General features: G+C 34.1%; 1 protein-coding gene across 1 annotated transcript in view; it reads left to right on the plus strand.

Moving 5' to 3' along the window:
• The window catches only part of mtus2b (microtubule associated tumor suppressor candidate 2b), a 93,252-nt gene that overhangs the window by 51,551 nt on the left and 18,744 nt on the right, over positions 1–22,957 (plus strand). Inside the window, exons 6-7 of the mRNA XM_030153023.1 lie at positions 2,832–2,930; positions 4,951–5,147. Coding sequence (XP_030008883.1) covers positions 2,832–2,930; positions 4,951–5,147 — 296 coding nt within the window. The remainder of the gene's footprint in view (positions 1–2,831; positions 2,931–4,950; positions 5,148–22,957) is intronic.

The following is a 22,957-nucleotide window of genomic DNA, read 5'->3' on the forward strand; positions in this document are numbered from 1 at the left end:
GCTGATGTGATGCATATAGAGTTTATAGCTAGTGCTAATTCTCAGCTCCAGTCCCCGGTTGGGCTCTTCCACAACATTGCAGTACAAGTATAAAATATACATCGTTTAAAATGATCATACCATACATAAATATAATATATACAAAATATACATCAATTAAAACAATCATACCATACAATTTGATAATCCAGTGTTGTATTTCTATATATGGCATTCATTCACTCACTCAGGCGCAGAATGTGACGTGTCAAAAAATTGATTTCTGAGTATTTTGTGTTTTACATGTATTATTTTATTTTATTGTAGTAATTTATTTTAATACACGTCCAGGGTGTACACTGCCTTTGCCCATAGATAGTTGGGATAGGCTCAAGCATCCCCATGACCCTCTCAAGGACAAAGCAGTTCAGAAGATGAATGAATGAATGAATGAATGAATGAATTTATTTTAACCCATAAAAACCCAGCACTACTTTTGTGTCAATTTCCAAATGAAATTTTCTCTATATCTAACCTTTCTCAAGCGATTTATCTTCATTTATTGTAAAATTATCCTCTGTGTTTTGCATTTCATCAGTATAAATCAGGTATTTTCCTGTATTTAATTTACTGATTTTTAGATGTTTATAAAAGCCCAGATTATAGTCGAGGATTATTATCTCAAAAACAGAGAAAACTGCAGAAAAAGTGGCTTTTTCACTCAAATCTATCATTAACTGAACATAAACCAAGCATTTCCATCCACTGTCATTGATCCAACTCCATGGGTTTTACTGGTGAATCAATGTTGTACAAGATGACAGTGTTTCCACGGCAACTACGGAGCCTCTGAACATCCAAATGGGTCATATCTGATGACCATGAAAAGATGATAAACTGTATTTTACACCAGTTATTTTCATGTATTGATAGGATTAATGGATGTATTAAACAGTTGAAATCAGTAGATGCTTTTGGTGGTGATGGATGTTTGGGCCTTTATGGTTTAACCCTTTCATGCATGAATTATGAGAACCTTAGTTGAGATTTTTTTTCTTGAGTGTTTTTATTCCTCCTTAGGCATGAAAAAACAATGCAATCAAGTTTTTTTTTGTTTTTTTGTTTTTTTGATGGAGTTACAAAAATGTCCACACATTTAATTTTTGAAGTAAAGAAACGTTTAGAACCCAATATCAGAAAGTGATATTAAAACAATGAAATAATAACATTTTTAATGCTGCTAATCTGATGTTTTCTCACATTTTAACGTATTCTAATGCTAGTTTTTACTCACTTCATGGAGATAATATGCAAAAAAAAAAAACAAAACTGATTTTGTCTAACAGATGACAATTGATTTTACACTCAAACATGTTTCTGCAGATCAGGTTGATCAAAAACAGCAAAGTTTCAGTAATGGTCTGAATGTCAATGTATGGGATGATGCATAAGTGTCCACTGCATTGGCTGATATGGAACTAAAACAACAAAACACATGAATATACAAGAGAACAGCTGTAAAATAACTGTCCACTGTAGTGACCACCATGTATGTAAAGGTTAATATAGTATTTTTTTTTTTTTTTTTTTTTAAGTAGGACTTTCTTTTCTCTGTAGCATTTTGAGATTCCATTGAATGAAAACTGCTTCACAAATGCAATTTATTATTATTTATTGATATTATTTAAGTTTTTTGTCCTTGTTCAGTAAGGATGAATTTGCTGAGAACTTTTGTCTGACCGAAAAACTGGAAAAGTTCACGGTAACACTTTACTTGAAGGTCTAGTTTATAATGCATTAAGCACACATTCATAAGACATTATAATGCATTTATAATGCATTATAAAAGTCATTACAACAGTTTATGATCATGTACAACAACTTATACCAAGGTTAATAAAGTATTATAATTGTAGACATAATGTATTATAAATTCAGCTTTCATAATGTTTTATACATCCATACCAAAGCAGTGTGAAGGAATTTAGTTTTTTACGTGGGGAACTTTTTTAAGGTTTTGTCACTGGTCCCTATACCCATCTATTTTAGGGATTTCACATTTATTTAAAAAAAGTATGTGCTTGAATTAACAAAGATTTAGAGCTGCCACATTATTTTTTATTTATGTATAAAGCAACATGTAACACTTCTACTTACTGTCTCTGTTCTTTTAATGTTTTGTTTTTGCAAAATAGTTATTAGGAGACACTTTGATGTATAATTTTTGACTTACACTTTACTTAGAGCCAGCAGATACTGCTCATACGTCATCATACTTGTGTTATAATATCATACAATTGCTAATAAAGTGTTGTCACTTTACTAAAAGCTCTTAAAGTCATCCTGTAACTTATTATTGATGTTTATAAGGCATTATTCAGTTTCAGAAACTACATGTCGGAGCAGTTCTCTGTGTCTTTATAACTGGCAAGAGTTATGATGGTTAGAATGTGTTCTGTAACCCAGGACTGGAGATTCTTCCTACAAACACTGTTGTCACTTTGGTATGGATGTATAAAACATTATGAAAGCTGAATTTATAATACATTATGCTACACTTATAATACTTTATTAATCTTGGTATAAGTTGTTGTACATGATCATAAACTGTTGTAATGACTTTTATAATGTGTTATAAATGCATTATAATGTCTTATGAATGTGCGCTTAATGCATTATAAACTAGACCTTCAAGTAAAGTGTTACCAAGTTCACTTCTTTAGGGGGAACCTTCATCTTTACAGCGTTAAATGTGCATCTTATTTAACTGCATAACAGAAAGCGCTGACATATGCAGTAAAAAAAAATTCCAACCCCTGCTTCCTAAACACTGATGATTCTTTCCTTTTCAGCTTCTAGAAAAGACCTGCAGAGGGAACCGGAGGCTGCTCAACTACTCAAATCATCACCTAAAAGATTTGCAATGGTTTCACCCAAGCCTCAGTCCCCAGGTGAGTCCATACCCACTGGATCATCACTCTGCACTGTCTGTGTCCACATGAGGATGTACTATATATATATATTTACATGCAAATAAGGGGTATTTCCATAATTTTTCCATTTGGTTTCCTCAGCGGTGACACAAAAGCATGACTCAACATTTACTGTATCTTTAAATTCTACAGTCACCGTCCTCTCTCACCAAACTTCATTACCGGAGCTGTGCTGCGGCAGCCGGCCTGCTGTTACCATAGCAACGGACCACAGTAGCTGTAACGCTTAGGCTGTTTCCTGTAATAATTCTCCTCCAGGGTTCGATTATTCCGACACAGTCAGCGTTTTGGCCTTTTATTAGAGTCCAGACAGACAGACGGACGGACCAGTGGTTGAGTGTTTCCTGCTGTTCTTGGTGACGCAGTTGGTACATTTACATAAATTCTTCATGCCACCTCTTTTGCATGTTCATTATGACAGTCTTCATCCTCCTCTTCATACCGCTGAGCTGTTCTGAGGGCGATGCGTCAGCTGTTCTATCACACATCACTAATGTGTGACGTGACTATCACAATAAAAAAAAAAAAATAAAAAAAAAAAACATCCCCCTGGAAAAAATCACTCACTGTCTCAGAAAACAATATAACAGCTTTCTGAAAATTTGGCAGCCATGTTTAGACCATATTGGTACATCTCTTACACCAAATACTTAATGTCGTTATCTGTATTAACCTTGTGCACTAACTGTTTTTCCCTTGCTTTTTTTTTCTCTTTTTGCCTTGCTTATTATTGTTGTCTTTATATTGTTGGTATATTTTGTTTGTACACATTACATATAAAAACTGAAAATAAAATATTTCAAAAAAATAAAAAAAACAAAAAACTAAGAATCATATGTGCAGTATGTATCAAGAAATCAGATTGTCTGTTAGCCACTGCATACACTGATAGTTATGTCTAATAATGTTAAAATACAGATACCTTTAAGTAGTTCGCTAGGCAAAAAAAACAAAAAACAGATATTATAATTATTAACCTCAAACCTTTGTGCAGAAGTAGCATTTTCTCTGTTTATTTGTTTTGTTTACATAGTTTTATGTGTGATATAAGCGAATAAATGCACCTATATTGATTAATTCATTTATTTTAGCCATATTTATTCACATTTATTTAATACAATATAATATGTAGTGTTGTACTCAGTGGAATAAAATTTGCAAAGGCATCTGTGGTTGGCCGTAGGCTGGAGCAGATACTTATTTTCATTATTATTTAGCTCTTTAAGTGAAGTCCAAATATTTCATAATCAGCATTTAAGACCAATAACTTTTTGAGCAGTACATATTGAATTTGTTTTGTTATTACTAGTGTATTACTATTGTCTTGATCTCCTTTATTTATTGAGGTATTTGCTCTGATATTAGTTCCTTGTACACATAAAAATGTTTTGTTTTTTCTTTTGCACGAAAAAAAAAATTGAATGAATGAATGAACATTTCATTAATATTTCTTAATTGATATTTTTTCTGATAAAACCTGAAGATGGTTAATTTATATTTGGATATAAAAACTTAAGAGTGCAGTAAATTCTTGCGTTTAAAGTAGCTAAAAATGAGATGTAGGTTTGTGAATTTCCCACTCATCCTACTCTTTTTCAATGTTTTTTTTTTTTTTTTTTTTAATTTTTTTTACATTTTGTTCCTTGTTTTTTTTTTGGGGGGGGGGTATTCGAAATAAAGAAAGAATTTTTTTTTTTTTTTTTTTTTTTTTTTTAAGTTGATCCACCCTCATTTTGCTAAATGACACTTTCTGTTGGTAAAGTTCTTTGCTCTTCTGGTCTTTATTCATACACACACTGTAAAATGATCATCTTCTTTCAAGGTAAATACAGTATTTATAGGGAAATGTTTGAGTGCTGCACAGTAATCCTTCCTGTTTAACATTTAACAGACTCTGTGATGAGTAAAATGTGTCAGTACATGCTGTTCATGCTATTGTTCTGTGTGTGTGTGTGTGTGTGTGTGTGTGTGTGTGCAGTCCGGGGGCGGACGGCGGTGGTCCACGGCGCTGTTCGGGCTGACAGGTCCCAGGAGCTGGACCGGGCTTTGATCCAGCAGCTTCAGGAACGTTGTGAGCAGCAGGCATTACAGCTGCAGACCCTCCAGGCCCAGCTGAAGAAGGCCTCCCTGTGCCTGGACGTCTTCACTATCACCACCCAGCACTTCTGCCGCAAGGTAGGACACGGCAAGACGGAAAAAAAAGACCCCCGTGGAATCAGTGATTGTTAATTAAGGAGCTTTAGTTCAGAGTTAAACTGAAAACAACAGCGGTTTTTCAGCTTTAAGCACAAAACTAAGAAAATGGCAGCATTGGAGATTAGGGAGCATTGTATTCATATTATATTCTCAGAGTTTATATCAAGAAGGTGTAGTTCAGGGGTGTCAAACATACGGCCTGCGGATTAAAAATGTCATCACCATCACTAGTGTGTGACATGACTGTCACAATAAAAAAAACAACTAAGAATCATATGTGCAGTATCTATCAAGAAATCAGATTGTCTGTTAGCTGCTGTAAACACTGATAGTTATTATGTCTAATAATGTTAAAATACAGATACCTTTAAGTAGTTAACTAGGCAAAAAAACCCAGCATATTATTATTAACCTCAAACCTTTGTGTAGAAGTAGTGATATAGAAGTGATATAAGCAAAAAAAGGCAGCAATATTTATTTATTCATTTATTTTAGTTGTATTTATTCCCATTTATTTAATAATGTGATAATAAATATTATAGTTTGTGTTAAAAATGGTTGATTATGCAAATCTGATTGTGTGAGGTGACTAAAAAAGTGTATGTGAAATGTTTGTATGGATGTTTTGTGTTAATTAAGGAGCTTTAGTTCAGAGTTAAACTGAAAACAACAGCGGTTTTTCAGCTTTAAGCACAAAACTAAGGAAATGGCAGCATTGGAGATTAGGGAGCATTGTATTCATATTATATTCTCAGAGCTTATATCAAGAAGGTGTAGTTCAGGGGTGTCAAACATACGGCCTGCGGATTAAAAATGTCATCACCATCACTAGTGTGTGACATGACTGTCACAATAAAAAAAACAACTAAGAATCATATGTGCAGTATCTATCAAGAAATCAGATTGTCTGTTAGCTGCTGTAAACACTGATAGTTATTATGTCTTATAATGTTAAAATACAGATACCTTTAAGTAGTTAACTAGGCAAAAAAAACCAACATATTATTATTAACTTCAAACCTTTGTGTAGAAGTAGTGATATAGAAGTGATATAAGCAAATAAAGGCAGCAATATTTATTTATTCATTTATTTTAGCCGTATTTATTCACATTTATTTAATAATGTGATAATAAATATTATAGTTTATATTAAAAATGGTTGATTATGCAAATCTGATTGTGTGAGGTGACTAAAAACGTGTATGTGAAACATTTGTATGGATGTTTTGTGTTAATTAAGGAGCTTTAGTTCAGAGTTAAACTGAAAACAACAGCGGTTTTTCAGCTTTAAGCACAAAACTAAGGAAATGGCAGCATTGGAGATTAGGGAGCATTGTATTCATATTATATTCTCAGAGCTTATATTAAGATGGTCTAGTTCAGGGGTATCAAACATACGGCCTGTGGACCAAAACCGTCATCACCATCACTAGTGTGTGACGTGACTGTCACAATAAAAAAAAAACCAACTAAGAATCATGTGTGCAGTATCTATCAAGAAATCAGATTGTCTGTTAGCCACTGTACACACTGATAGTTATTATGTCTTATAATGTTAAAATACAGATACCTTTAAGTAGTTAACTAGGCAAAAAAAAAAAACAAATATTATTATTAACTTCAAACCTTTGTGTAGAAGTAGTGATATAGAAGTGATATAAGCAAATAAAGGCACCAATATTTATTTATTCCTTTATTTTAGCCGTATTTATTCACATTTATTTAATAATGTGATAATAAATATTATAGTTTATATTAAAAATGGTTGATTATGCAAATCTGATTGTGTGGGGTGACTAAAAAAGTGTATGTGAAATGTTTGTATGGATGTTTTGTGTTAATTAAGGAGCTTTAGTTCAGAGTTAAACTGAAAACAACAGCGGTTTTTCAGCTTTAAGCACAAAACTAAGAAAATGGCAGCATTGGAGATTAGGGAGCATTGTATTCATATTATATTCTCAGAGCTTATATTAAGATGGTCTAGTTCAGGGGTATCAAACATACGGCCTGTGGACCAAAACCGTCATCACCATCACTAGTGTGTGACGTGACTGTCACAATAAAAAAAAAACCAACTAAGAATCATGTGTGCAGTATCTATCAAGAAATCAGATTGTCTGTTAGCCACTGTACACACTGATAGTTATTATGTCTTATAATGTTAAAATACAGATACCTTTAAGTAGTTAACTAGGCAAAAAAAAAAAAACAAATATTATTATTAACTTCAAACCTTTGTGTAGAAGTAGTGATATAGAAGTGATATAAGCAAATAAAGGCACCAATATTTATTTATTCCTTTATTTTAGCCGTATTTATTCACATTTATTTAATAATGTGATAATAAATATTATAGTTTATATTAAAAATGGTTGATTATGCAAATCTGATTGTGTGGGGTGACTAAAAAAGTGTATGTGAAATGTTTGTATGGATGTTTTGTGTTAATTAAGGAGCTTTAGTTCAGAGTTAAACTGAAAACAACAGCGGTTTTTCAGCTTTAAGCACAAAACTAAGAAAATGGCAGCATTGGAGATTAGGGAGCATTGTATTCATATTATATTCTCAGAGCTTATATTAAGATGGTCTAGTTCAGGGGTGTCAAACATACGGCCTGTGGACCAAAACCGTCATCACCATCACTAGTGTGTGACGTGACTGTCACAATAAAAAAAAAACAACTAAGAATCATATGTGCAGTATCTATCAAGAAATCAGATTGTCTGTTAGCCACTGTACACACTGATAGTTATTATGTCTTATAATGGTAAAATACAGATACCTTTAAGTAGTTAACTAGGCAGAAAAACCCCAGATATTATTATTAACCTCAAACCTTTGTGTAGAAGTAGTGATATAGAAGTGATATAAGCAAAAAAAGGCAGCAATATTTATTTATTCATTTATTTTAGCCGTATTTATTCACATTTATTTAATAATGTGATAATAAATATTATAGTTTATATTAAAAATGGTTGATTATGCAAATCTGATTGTGTGGGGTGACTAAAAAAGTGTATGTGAAATGTTTGTATGGATGTTTTGTGTTAATTAAGGAGCTTTAGTTCAGAGTTAAACTGAAAACAACAGCGGTTTTTCAGCTTTAAGCACAAAACTACGGTTCAGGAGTGTCAAACATAGGGCCTGCGGACCAAAACTGGCCTACCAAAGGGTTCCATCTGGTCCATGGAAGGATTCTGTGGAATGGAAAAATTACACTGAGATATTTACAATCAAAGGTGTCAAACTTATTTTAGTTAGGGGCGACGTACAGACCAGTATGATCTCAATTGGGACAGACCAGTAAAATCTATATCATAATAATGGAAAGTCTCAGAGCATCTGTGTGTGTGTTTGTGTGTGTGTCTGCACAGTCCTGAGAAATTGAGATGTTTTTAACTGGCCAATTTAGTACCTACAGTTCAGGAATAGTTCCATCTCCACATTAAATGTCTCAGCAAGTTGATAAGACCGATATTTTTGGGAGATATTCGTCATTTTGGAATACAGTAGCCTTACAATCACACTGCTCGGTTGGCGGGAAGTACAGTACCACGCTACATGATGGGAAATGAAGTTAAAAACAGGAACTACGCCTTTACTAACTTCAGTCCCTGGATATCAGTGTTAATATGACCCCTGGTTCCCACGGGTCACTGCACTAGTACTATCATAATAACCTATAAATCATGACAACTCCAAAATTTTTTCTTTGTATTAGTGTAAAAAGCATAAAATTACCTCAACATGTTTACAGTTACAAACTATCATTTCACAAAAAATGGGACTAGCCTGAACATTCATGAACAACCTGAAATGTCTTACAAAAATGATGTTCATTTTTAACAATATACTGCCTCTTACTACATGTTTTATACCTTTGTAGATCCACTGGGATTTGTATGTTGTAATACACATGATGAGCTGAGGCATAATATTCGACCCAAAATAGGTGAAGATTTACTGAATCCAAGTGGAAGTCACGCTAAACATTAGTTGCTTTTCCATTGGACATCTGCGTAAAACTTTACCCGTATTTACTAAATGTCAAAAAAACAGAAGTGTGTAATGTCAGTTTTTCCATTAAATCATAAATGTGATGATTTGTTTATTTATTATCGTGAGATGACATGAGAAGTCGTTCCATAAACATGGTAATGAACATACATATCATGTTGATTTACAGATATATTCATTATTATTATATATTTCCCCTCTATCTCGTATTAAATTAAGAAATGATTCAGTTTCCTGGTGTGTCCACACATACTGTGACATGTTTCCTTTAAAACTCTTCTTCTTCGCTTGTCGTAACGTCCGTCAACATCTTTTTTTTTTTATTTATGTGATTCTAGTATCCATTGCAGTTTTGCTTGATATACCAATTGCGCTGCACCTGAAAAACCACCTCTTGCCAGTGCAAAAAATTTTTATTGAAAAATGGGAGTTTTGGCAAAATTGTCGTTTTTCCATTAGGTAGATTTTATGCACCAGCTATATTTGCGCAGTTTGAGGGTCAATGGAAAAGCGACCACTCAGTTCTCACACAGCACTTAAGGCGAAGACACACCAACCTGATCTTCAGTGGTCAGACGTCATCAGGCAGTCTGGCGAGGTCGGTGACATGAGTCTGTTTGGTGTGTTCCGTCGTTAATACCGTTGCCAGTCTTTTCAGCCGATTCAACATATGTAATCAGCCACTACCCGTCGTTCAGTCGGACTAATCTGATTGGTGGAGGGATAGCCTTTGACTAGTGAATCAGTGAAGGAGAAGTTTCCATGTGAATACAGCTATGCCAACAAGAGTTTTAGCGAAATTGTCATTTTTCCATTAGGCAAATTATTATGTGCAAGTTATAGTCACGGAATTTGAGTTGTCAATGGAAAAGTGACTACTGACTTTACTTTTAGTTCTGATTGTGTATGCCTGTGGTTTAATACTGAGCACATATTTCCTTCATATTTCTTGTTAGAAATAAACACACACCATTTCAATCCTGCAGAAACAACAAAGTTAAACTCTGCCGAAGACTTTTGTACAAAACTGTATGTAGCTTGAATTACATCTGTTTTTATAATAATAAAAAAAAAGTATTTTCACTCTAAATTCTTAAATAAAAACTGTCAGTGAGACATATGGTCTCCAATCACTCCTTCCACATCCACTCTGATTACACTGATTGCTTTCTGATTAATCTCACCATTCATGTATCTCACAGTCTTAATTCAGACTAATTAACACAAATCTCTTGTTAATTAAGAGGATGGAGACTTCATCGTGTAAAAATGAGAGCTGCAGCAGATGTTAGAATGCAACAACAAAGCCTGCGCAATGATAACAACCTGTAGCATCTGGTCTTTGTTGTGTGGTTCACAGAAACTGGCCTGTTTTAAACTGAGAATAGATCTGAAGCATTTGTGTGTGATGTGTCTGTAAAACTGGTGTTGGAGAAAGTCCTGGGATTTCCAAAGTGTTTCCTGAGCTTCAGTGAAAGACTAGTGAGTTCTGGTCTTCTGTTATGTTTGAATAAGGATGTGAACATGGATGGATGGATGGATGTGTGAATGAATGGATGATGGGTGGATGAATGAATGAATGTGTGAATGTATGAATAAATGGATGGATGAATGAACGTGTGGATGGATGGATGGATGGATGATGGATGAATGAATGAATGTGTGAATGTGTGAATGCATGAATAAATGGATGGATGGATGAATGAATGTGTGGATGGATGGATGGATGGATGGATGGATGGATGGATGTGTAAATGGATGGATAGATGGATGAATGAATGGATGATGGATGAATGAATGGATAGATGATGGATGGATGAATGAATGGATGGATGAATGAATGTGTGAATGCATGGATGGATGGATGGATGAATGGATGAATGCGTGAATGAATGATTGTGTGGATGAATGAATGAATGATGAATGGATGAATGAGTGAATGTGTGAATGAATAAATGGATGGATGGATGTGTGAATGCATGAATGGATGATGGATGGATGCATGAATGGATGAATGGATCAATGAATGAATGAATGGATGATCGATGGATGAATGAATGTATGGTTGAATGAGTGAATGTGTCAATGAATGATAGATGGATGAATGGATGAATGGATGATAGATGGATGAATGAATGGATGATAGATGGATATATGAATGGATGGCTGGATGAATGAATGAATGAACAAATGATGGATGAATGGATGGATGAATGAGTGAATGTGTGAATGAATAAATGGATGGATGGATGTGGGAATGAATGAATGAATGGGCTGTGTTGGTTTCTCCCAGCCTGGGCCTGGGTGAAGAGACTGTGTCCATGACCCGGGCCCAGTATAAGTACCGGACTCTTCTCTTACCATGGTAGCTCCTCGTAGTAGACGCTCATGCTGGATCTGGCAACCCTTAGTCTGGGGGGAGGAGGGGGAGGGGATACCACTCTATAATATTTTGAATGTGATTGCAGTACCAGTTTTGGCCACAGTCCTCCATACGGCTCCTTTAAGCATCAGAGTGCTTTCAGTTACATATCACGCAAGTTTGGAATGAAACCCTAAACATTATTACCACATTACGTCAAAGTGTTTGTGCATGAAGAGCCTCTGACGGTACAGACGTCCTACCTCGGATTAGACTCTCATTTCTTGCCCTTTCCTGATCCTCCGCCTGCGTTTCATCCATTTCCCAGCCCCACCCACGGGTCCATCTCCACAGTGGGAGATGGTTAATGAGATTACAGCTGCCTGCCTGGGCCTGGCTGTGCTTTTACTTTGACTGATGGTCAGACCTGAGAAGGAGACCCCAACGGATGAGGAGTTTCACATGTCTACATCTGCAAATACATAGTAAAGCTCTACTACTATTTAGAATAAGTATATATGTAGCAGTTAGGATGTTATTGTGTCGTATAAGCGTGCGTTCATCATATATTCATTTGCATGTTTGATGGGTTTTTGCAGGTTAATATCTGTCCGTATGTGCACAAGAAATGCCGTTAGAAGTTGTACGAGGTCGAACTGATGGATTGAAATAACAGTAAAAGGAACAGTTCTTGTTTAACCCTCCGGTATCCCATCCAGCAAGGCCTTACTAAACACCAAGTGTGCCATTTTGGCACACTTGCAGAATAATGTCAAAAAATTTTTCATAGTTACCTCCGCCAAGGAGGTTATGTTTTTGCCAGGGTTTGTTTGTCTGTCTGTTAGTCTGTCTGTTAGTGTGCAACATAACTCAAAAAGTTATGGACAGATTTTGATGAAATTTTCAGGGTTTGTTGGAAATGGGATAAGGAAGAAATGATTAAATTTTGGTGGTGATCGGGGGTGGGGTGGGGCCCACAGGGGGGCCCATTTTGAAAATTTCATCAAAATCTGTCTATAACTTTTTGAGTTATGTTGCACACTAATGGACAGACAAACAGACAGACAGACAAACCCTGGCAAAAACATAACCTCCTTGGCGTGGGGGGGCCCACAGGGGGGGCCACTGATCAGCCTTGGCGGAAGTCTGCGCTCTCCGAGTGCTTCTAGTTTGTTTTGAATTCTTTTAAACTTTTTTCTCTTTCATCAACTTGAGCTGTAAATAAAAATACCAAATACTCAATAATTGTCAAATTTTTTATCCCTTTAAATGCAGTGTTTGTAATGTAAACAAACCATTTTTTTGGATGCAAAACACACAATTTTTTTTTTTTTTTTTTTTTTCAGTATACTACATAAAAATTGAATTATATATTTGATTTTTGCAGCCTGGCATATGTCAATGATTAACAGCAACACTGGTTAATTTGCATTATTATTTTTGGCGCTAGGTCAAATGTTCAAAAATACGAGCATCTGTCACCAAGTGTGCCAAAATGGCACACCTGTAAATAAAACTATTGAATATTATATATTGATTTATTTTTCTGCTCTAATTTGATTTTATTTGTGTAAATCAAGGTCAGCCCTAATCATCATACATATCAAATAATCATTAATTTTACATTTTTTTTAACCTTTTAGACGATCTATTTTCATCATGATGTCACTACATTTTCTGATGCAAAAAACACAAAATACGTTATTGTTTAGTTTGTTTGTTTTTTTCAAAATACTACATGAAAATTGGATTAAATATTATTTGATTTTTGCAGCCTGGCATATGTCAATGATTAACAGCAACATTAGCAATGTTAATAAATTAATTTAGACCCTCACCTCTTAAACGAAGCCCAGATATCAGTAAAAGCAGGATTTATGCCTTAATGGTTTTCGGATCAAAAACAGTGGTTATAATGGAAGAAATAGTGCGTTTTAGGCACACTTGGGAGACAGATGCTAGTGTGGTAATTTTCTTTTGTTTACAATGTGCAAATTTTAGTTGGTGGCCAGAATTTTAAAGATCATGCACAAATGAACAACTTTTGATTTCTAATCTTATTTAAATTGTGAAAAATAACATGAAGTTTTTTAACACGATGTGCAAAGTGTGTCTAAAAAGCACACCCGGATAGCGGAGGGTTAAATGAGCATCCCCAGGTTTCAGATGTTTTCTCTGTAGATTAGATGACATGAATCTGAGCTCTTATTTGGACCTCACTGCCTTCACTTATAGCTGAATATAAAGCATTAAATATGTTCTGTATGCGTTCACATGCAGTGGGTTTCCTGAGCTGAGTAACAGAGCAGATAATTGGCTCCTTATTGATCATATCCCTCCCCCTCAGCTTCTCCTGGTCCAATCTTTTTCTTTTTTTTTTTTTTTTTTTTTTTTTTTGATGTGAAAGACCATGAGAATGACATAGGGCGTGTTGATGGGAATTTCAGTGGGTGGGCAGACGGAGCCGGGCAGGGCAGGGGCTGGCAGTCTTTGTTCCGGCAGGGATACAGAGCAGACGCAAACCAGGAAACGAGGTGAGGCACCGGTCGCTCTTTTCCCGTCTCTCCTCCCCTCTCCATCCTCCAACCGGTTCCCTCCTCCTCCTCCTCCTCTCCCTCCTCCTCCTCCTCCTCCTCTTGTTTTCTCTTTCTGTATCTTTCTGCCTCTTGCATCTGCCTCTTCCCAGCCGGTACAGGGATGCTGCCGTCTGCTAGCCTAGTATGGGCCATTGCTGCTGTATTCTCCATTTCCTCCCTCTGCACTGTCTGGACCAAACGGTAAAAGGCAGCATCTTCTGCAGGAAGCGGGCTTGATTCAGCACCGTGGATGCCTTTATGTATGTGATGTTGTGCGCATGTGTGCTTTTTAGGAAAGGGATGTGTATGTATGTGTGTGTCCTTTATTCACTTGGTAGATAGTGTAAAGCTGTGCATAAATGTGCTGAGTCAAAGCAGGCTTGTCTGTCGCACTGTCTCTTCTTCTGAGTTTGCAGGGATGTTACATAACATGCTATATGCTGCTGTTACATCCGTCCAATCGTGTATTTTAGTGTGTGTATCACAGGCAAGGCAAGGCAAATTTATCTGTATAGCACATGTGAAAAATTACTGAGCATTTTTTCCAGAGTCAAAAGTATTTTCCTCAAAAAGAAAAAATAGTTGTTCTATGTTGAGTAAATTTGGCTCTAAATTGAGTTTGGGAAGCTCTACCCAAAGAGTAACTTTTTTTTTTTTTGTTTTGTATTTTTATTGACATGTATACAAGAGAATTAAAGGTACATACCAATACCATAGCACACTGATGTCAACATTAACCAGGTTTGTAAACACCATTACTTTTAGATTTGCATTTTTTTTTTTTTTTAGGAACAAATAACAATGAAACCCGACAAACAATACAATGAAACGAATACTAAGACATAGTCTGAATAAAATAATTAAACTGGTGACATAAAGATCAGAAAATAAATAAATAATAATGAAAAAAAAAGGGGGGGGGGGGTAATATTGTCTCAAAAAAATCCATAAACAGTTGCCATTTATTGTAGAATTTGTTCAAGTTTCCCCATATTGAATATCTCATTTTCTCTACTTTTAAAAAGGACATAACCTCTTGTATACAAGAGAATTAAAGGTATGTACCAATACCATAGAACTCTGATGTCAACATTAACCAGGTTTGTAAATACCATTACTTTTAGATTTGCATATTTTTCAGGAACAAATAACAATGAAACCCGACAAACAATACAATGAAAAGAATACAAAGACATAGTCTGAATAAAGTAATTAAACTGGTGACATAAACATAAAAAAAATAATAATAATAATGAAAAAAGGGGGGGAGGGGAGAAATTACATTGTCTCAAAAAAAATCCATAAACAGTTGCCATTTATTGTAGAATTTGTCCAAGTTTCCCCGTATTGAATATCTCATTTTCTCTACTTTTAAAAAGGACATAACCTCTTGTATACAAGAGAATTAAAGGTACGTACCAATACCATGGCACACTCATGTCGACATTAACCAGGTTTGTAAACACTATTACTTTTAGATTTGCATATTTTTTTAGGAACAAATAACAATGAAACCCGACAAACAATACAATGAAAAGAATACTAAGACATAGTCTGAATAACATAGTTAAACTGGTGACATAAACATAAGAAAATAAATAAATAAATAAATAAATAAACAAACAAACAAATAAATAAATAATGAAAAAAGGGGGGGAGGGGAGAAATTACATTGTCTCAAAAAAAAATCCATAAACAGTTGCCATTTATTGTAGATTTTGTTCAAGTTTCCCCATTTTGAATATCTCATTTTCTCTACTTTTAAAAAGGACATAACCTCTTGTATACAGGAGAATTAAAGGTACGTACCAATACCATAGCACACTCAGGTCGACATTAACCAGGTTTGTAAATACCATTACTTTTAGATTTGCATATTTTTTAGGAACAAATAACAATGAAACCCGACAAATAACACAATGAAACGAATACTAAAACATAGTCTGAATAAAATAATTAAACTGGTGACATAAACATAAGAAAATAAATAAATAATAATGAAAAAAAAAAAAAGGGGGAGGGGGGGTAACATTGTCTCAAAAAAATCCATAAACAGTTGCCATTTATTGTAGAATTTGTTCAAGTTTCCCCGTTTTGAACATCTAATTTTCTTTACTTTTAAAAAGGACATGACCTCATTAATCCATTGTGTGCTGAAAGGGGCTGTTAATTTTAATTTTAATTAAATTAATTGTTAATTTTTCTTCATTTCCAATTAAGAAGGAGGTGGCGTTTAGCATTCAGAGAGGTAAAACCTATTACTTCCAGTTCTTTAGCAGAGTGTCGGGTATACTCTTCCAGGAGACCAAAAATACCAATGTGTGGTGAAGTGTCGGTAGTTTTCGAAAATACCTTGGACATGGTGTTGAAATAAATTAGCCAAAAATTTGTCAGGGCTGGACAAGAAAAAAACGTGTGTGAGATTGCAATACCCAAAGAGTAACTTTTATTCTTTTTCGAGCAGGACCAAATGTAATCTAAGTAGAGTTACATTTTTTTAAATTTTAGTAAATTTTACTCCTGTGCACCATTCATACACAGGGCAGTTCACAGTGCTTTACAAAAATGGAAAAGAGACATGTAAAAAACACACAATTACAATGAAAACATAATCAAAAAACATAAATAACAATCAATTAAAATAAAGTAAAAGAGAAGAGTGCAGATAGAAGCCTTTCAGTTGATCTATCCACAGTTGAACAGAGCCGTTTTCAGCCTGGACTTCTATAATGTCCTCACTGCACATTATGCTAATGGGTCAAACCACAGTAATGTCCCGTCACAGAGCGAACTTTAATTGATTGCCATTCCAACATTTATTTCAATTTAAAGTAGCTCCTTGTTTTGGATAATCCCTTATGGTCCAACTAGAGCAAAAAATGAATTTAAAAGTAAAAATGTGGGTCATTTAGCAACACTAATCTGTTCAAATTGTCTCTAAATTGTCCCGTCAGAGAGATTTCGAATACTGTGTTTTGACTCTAATACAAACCTGGGCCGGGAGGATCGATATCGTACAGGACGTTTACATTATAAAGAAGCTGACATTTTGTTTTAAGGGTCAAAGGGAATCTAGTTTCAGTATTTGATCTAATTATGTAAAACCTGTAATTAGGGCTGCACAATATTGGGAAAAAACTGACATTGCGATTTTTTTAACCCTGCGATATATCATATATATATTGCGATATGAATAACTCGTCAGGAGGATATAATACACTGCAAAAATCGAAATCTTACCAAGTGTATTTTTGTCATTTCTAGTCCAAATATCTCCTCATACTTAAAATAAGACAGAATCACCTAAAGAGTAACTTTTCAGTGAGATATAAGAAGTGATTTTTAGACAATAGATCTGGAAAATCTTATTTCAAGAAGATAATTTCACTTGTTTCATTGGCAGATTTTTTTTTGCTCAATTCAACATTTTTTTTTGCTTAATTAAAGATTTTTTTTTTTTTTTGGTTAATTCAAGATTTTTTTTGCCTAATTCAAGCAAAAAATCTGTGAATGGAACAAGTGAAAATTATCTCGGTAAGATTTCTTGAAATAAGATTTTCCACATCTATTGTCTAAAAATAAGTTTATATCTGACTGAGAAGTTACTCTTTGGGTGATTCTGTCTTATTTTAAGTGTGATGAGATATTTGGACTAGAAATGAGAAAAATACACTTGGTAAGATTTTGATTTTTGCAGTGTAGCTGTGTGGTGCTGACGTTAATGGTCAAACAAATTAGTTGTGCTTCCTCTCGTTGTGGCAACAGGTGCAAGGCAATGTCAACATAGAACATGTGTTTTAATATCATCCCTCTTGTAGCTGAAATAATTCCAGATAACTGACATTGGTTTTCTTTTTGGCACCAAGTCTTCATTTTTGGTGATTTTCTCCTCTTCGTTTTTTTTTTTTTGCTTAATTCAAGATTTTTTTTGCTTAATTCAAGATTTTTTTTTGCTTAATTCAAAATTTTTTTTTTTTTTTTGCTTAATTCACGATTGTTTTTTGCTTAATTCAAGATTTGTTTTGCTTAATTCAAGATTTTTTTTTGCTTAATTCAAGATTTATTTATTTATTTATTTTTTGCTTAATTCAAGATTTTTTTTTGCTTAATTCAAGAATTTTTTTTGCTTAATTCAAGATTTTTTTTGCTTAATTCAAGAATTTGTTTTGCTTAATTCAGGATTTTTTTTTTTGCTTAATTCAAGATTTTTTTTCTTAAGTCAAGATTTTTTTTGCTTAATTCATGCAAAAAAAAAAACCTGCCAATGAAACAAGTGAAAATGATCTTAGTAAGATTTCTTGATATAAGATTTTCCAGATCTATTGTCTAAAAATCAGTTGTTACATCTCACAGAAAAGTGACTCTTTAGGTGATTATGTCTTATTTTAAGTGTGATGAGATATTTTGACTCCTCTTTGTTGCTCACTTTTTAATGTTGTTTCCAGCGACTCACTCCATGTGCAGGGGCGTGGCCTGCTTCGGCAAACTGATTAAGCACGATTGTGATTGGTGGATTGCTGTGTCAGGTACCCAGGTTGAAATTAGATGAGAACACGTCGAGTTAATTTGCCTCCTACATTCTCCTCCATACTCCTACATCCTATGGAACCTGTGATGTGACTATTGCACACTATATCGATGACGATGCTCAAACGATATATAGTGCAGCTCTACCTGTAATTGATGTGAATTGAATATATTGGTAACAATTAAATGATACACATTTCTGTTTAATGTGTCTTTTCTTATTGGTAAAGAAGCGGCACAAGCCCTCTTCTCCCGCCCACTTGTTATATTTGTTCTATATTCTACTAAAAATCTTATATCAGCAACTCACTCTTCATTCATATTTGAGGTGTGGATGTTGAATTACATCCAAAAGGGAAGTTTTGTATGATCTGCTACTCCAAATAAACAAAGAATGGAGAGAAAAAAACAAAAAAACAAACCTGGGCTGGAAGATCTTTCTGTCTGAAGGTGGATTTTCTCCATTATTTACCTGATTTGCTCCACATTGGAACCTTCCCACAGTCCCACTGAAACTGAACTACTTCGGTGCAGACTTCTGAGAGGTTCATTAACTTATTACCTCCTTGAGAATAAGCAGCATTGGTGTCAGAAGCTATTTTTATTCTTTCTCAGAAGGTAAAAACGAGACTAAAAGGACTGTTGTGGACAGTGTTGTGGTTAATGAATCAAAGAAAAATGCCAAACATTATATCTGTCAGGATTTAGATAGAAGATAGAATGCCTTTATTGTCATTATACATACAGTTCAAACAAAAAGTTAAGGATATTTTAAATTTTTGGGCTTTTTTTTTTTTTTTTCCATTTGAGATTCTTGCACAGCACTTTTTACTTTTTTGTGGGTGAATTGAATTGAAACACATTTTTTTAATGACCAAACATAGTTTTATTTACAAATAGCAAAAATGACCCAAAAAAATGACCCAAAAAAATTAAATATCCTTAACTTTTTGTTTGTAGTGTATGTGCAACAACATTAAAACAGGCTCAGCTCTCTTGTGGTGCGTAGTGCAAAACAGTTTAAAAGAAAAAAGTGTAAATACAGAATAAAAACAAGCATGTCAACCAACGGATAAATGTATATTGCACTTTGACCCTGGCTGGACACTGAGGATAGATGTTAAATTTATATTGTTATTCGAGGTATTGTCACTATTTTGTGCGCTCTTTGTTGCTTCTCTTTGCAGAACATCACTGTGTCTGAGTTTGTTTTTATATCTGCGCAGACACGTTTTAAGGAAAGTGTGAATTTTGTAATAAAACTGTTACACTAAAATAATCAACAGTGAGAAACAGACAATGGGAGTAGTGGTTTCCATGCCGAGGGTGGAGGATTAGACTGGAAAATTAGTATGCGTGTCACATGTTTCCTCTGAGATCCAAACAGGGAGGTGTCTGGTGTCAGGACAGGGATAATGATCGGTGGGATCAGAGGTGGAGGTGGAGTAAGAAATGGAAAAAAAAAAAAAAAAAAACCTCAGACCCTCCCTCATCCCTCATCCTTCATCCTTTATCCCTTGTGAGGTCATTTCAGTCTCTCCCTCATGACCACATAGTAAAATCTCATCCAGGGCTGACATCATTTCTGCTCAGACATACATTTTTTATTCGCTTCTTTTTTTTCCATCAGTGTCTTTCTTTGTTGCTATGGGACGTTGGAGTATATTTACAGTGATCGATATTCGTTTAACTGTCTGGTATGTTGGATTCTGTGAGTAAGATGATGCTCTCAGTGGGTCGGATCATCCGGTGCTTAGTGGATTCTGGGAATAAAATATCCTTATTTCAGTTCAGTGCAGCTCGGTTTGGTCTGGACTAGGGATGTAACGATTACCGGTACAATCATAAACCGTGGTAAAATTCCCCACGGTTAGTATTACTGTTTAAATTCTAATTATCATGATAACCATGTTTGATTACCGCACTTTTAACACAAACTTGATACAATATATATAATAATAATCATTACATGTATATATATCTATATCTATATCTATATCTATCTATCTATCTATCTATCTATCTATCTATCTATCTATCTATCTATCTATATCTATATCTATATATCTATATCTATATCTATATATATCTATATATCTATATATATATCTATATATATATATATATATATATATATATATATATATACAGACACACACACACAGGGTGGGGAAGCAAAATTTACAATATTTTGAGGCAGGGATTGAAAGACAGTGTATGACCAATTAGTTTATTGAAAGTCATGAGAATTTATTTGCCACAAGAAAATTGACATAATAGAAAATGTTTTTATTCTATGTGTCCTCCTTCTTTCTCAATAACTGCCTTCACACGCTTCCTGAAACTTGCGCAAGTGTTCCTCAAATATTCGGGTGACAACTTCTCCCATTCTTCTTTAATAGTATCTTCCAGACTTTCTCGTAATAGTTTTGCTCATAGTCATTCTCTTCTTTCCATTATAAACAGTCTTTATGGACACTCCAACTATTTTTGAAATCTCCTTTGGTGTGACGAGTGCATTCAGCAAATCACACACTCTTTGACGTTTGTTTTCCTGATTACTCATATGGGCAAAAGTTTCCAAAAAGGTATGGATAATAGTGTTAGGTATGATTATGACATCAATATATGTTTGGTTTTAAAACAATTGACGTAGTGCCTGCTGAGAAAAAACAACTAAATGTTCATTGTAAATTTTGCTTCCCCACCCTGTGTACATATATATATATATATATATATATATATATATATATATATATATATATATATATATATATATATATATATATGTGTGTGTGTGTGTATATATATATATATATATATATATATATATATATATATATATACAGGGGTTGGACAAAATAATGGAAACACCTTCCCCTCAAGATGATAATGCCCCAATCCATACAGCTAGAATTGTTAAAGAATGGCATGAGGAACATTCTAATGAAGTTGAGCATCTCGTATGGCCGGCACAGTCCCCAGACCTCAACATTATTGAGCATTTATGGTCAGTTTTAGAGATTCAAGTAAGACGTCGATTTCCACCGCCATCATCTCTAAAAGAGTTGGAGGGTATTCTAACAATTCACAAGTTGTATGAATCAATACCTCGGAGAATTGAGGCTGTAATTGCCGCAAAAGGCGGACCTACACCATATTAAATTATATTTTGTTGATTTTTTAAGGTGTTTCCATTATTTTGTCCAACCCCTATATATATAATTTGCCAGTTGTGCATATGATGATATCACAAAAAATATCTCTGTCATATTGTTCAGTCAGTTGTTCTTTTAATCTTTTTTTTTTTTTTTTTTTCATTTTATAAGCATATTTTCCAATGGACTGAAATGCATTAATTGCACAGGTCATTATCCCACCCCCTCCCTCCTCTAGGTGGTACTCACACAAATGCAAAGAACATCTGACAAACAAAGCAACAACAGCAACAGCAACGACAATAATATTAATAATAATAATAATAATAATAATAATAATAATAATAATAATAATAGTAATAATAATAGTAACAACAGTAGTGATCAAAAACAAAGAAGAAGATGTACTTCTAATCTTTGACTGGAACTAGAACCATTACGTTCTTTCCTTCGAGTTAGCTCACATTACTTTTTAATGTGTTTTGGTCCATTAGAAATCCACTTTTCATAATTTATGTTTAGTGAAATGTATGTGTGATTTATGGATACACTGCAAATTTAACCCATAAAGACCCAAACATCCACTGTCGACCAAAAGCATATATTGATCTAAACTGTTGATCCACTAATCCTATCAATACATGTAAATAATTGGTGTAAAATGCATACATAATATTCTCCACAAGAAAAACCCATGGAGTTAGATCAGTGACAGTAGATGAAGACACTGGGTGTATGTTCAGTTAATGATGTACTGTATTTAACTGAAAAAGTCACTATTTTTTCAGTTTTTTTCTGTTTTGAAACAATAACCTTTGACTTTACCCTGAGCTTTTATAAACATCTACATGATCAGTAAATTAAATATAGGAAAGTACATGACTTCCACTGGAAAAAATGCAAAATCCAGAATATACTATTATAATAAATTTAGAAGAATGACACAGAATTTCACTTGAAGGGCTACGCTACGTCGCACACAGGTTAGCGCCATCTGCTCTACCTCCCAGTATTTTAATCAAATGTGCAATAACTTGTTTTTACCTTTCAGTATTATTATTATTATTATTATTATTATTATTATTATTATTACTACTGTTTTTCTGATCAGTACTTTATTTTACAAGTGTTTACAAGTACAAATGTTTT

Source organism: Sphaeramia orbicularis, chromosome 13 (assembly GCF_902148855.1).
Source record: "Sphaeramia orbicularis chromosome 13, fSphaOr1.1, whole genome shotgun sequence".
Lineage (NCBI taxonomy): Eukaryota > Metazoa > Chordata > Actinopteri > Kurtiformes > Apogonidae > Sphaeramia > Sphaeramia orbicularis.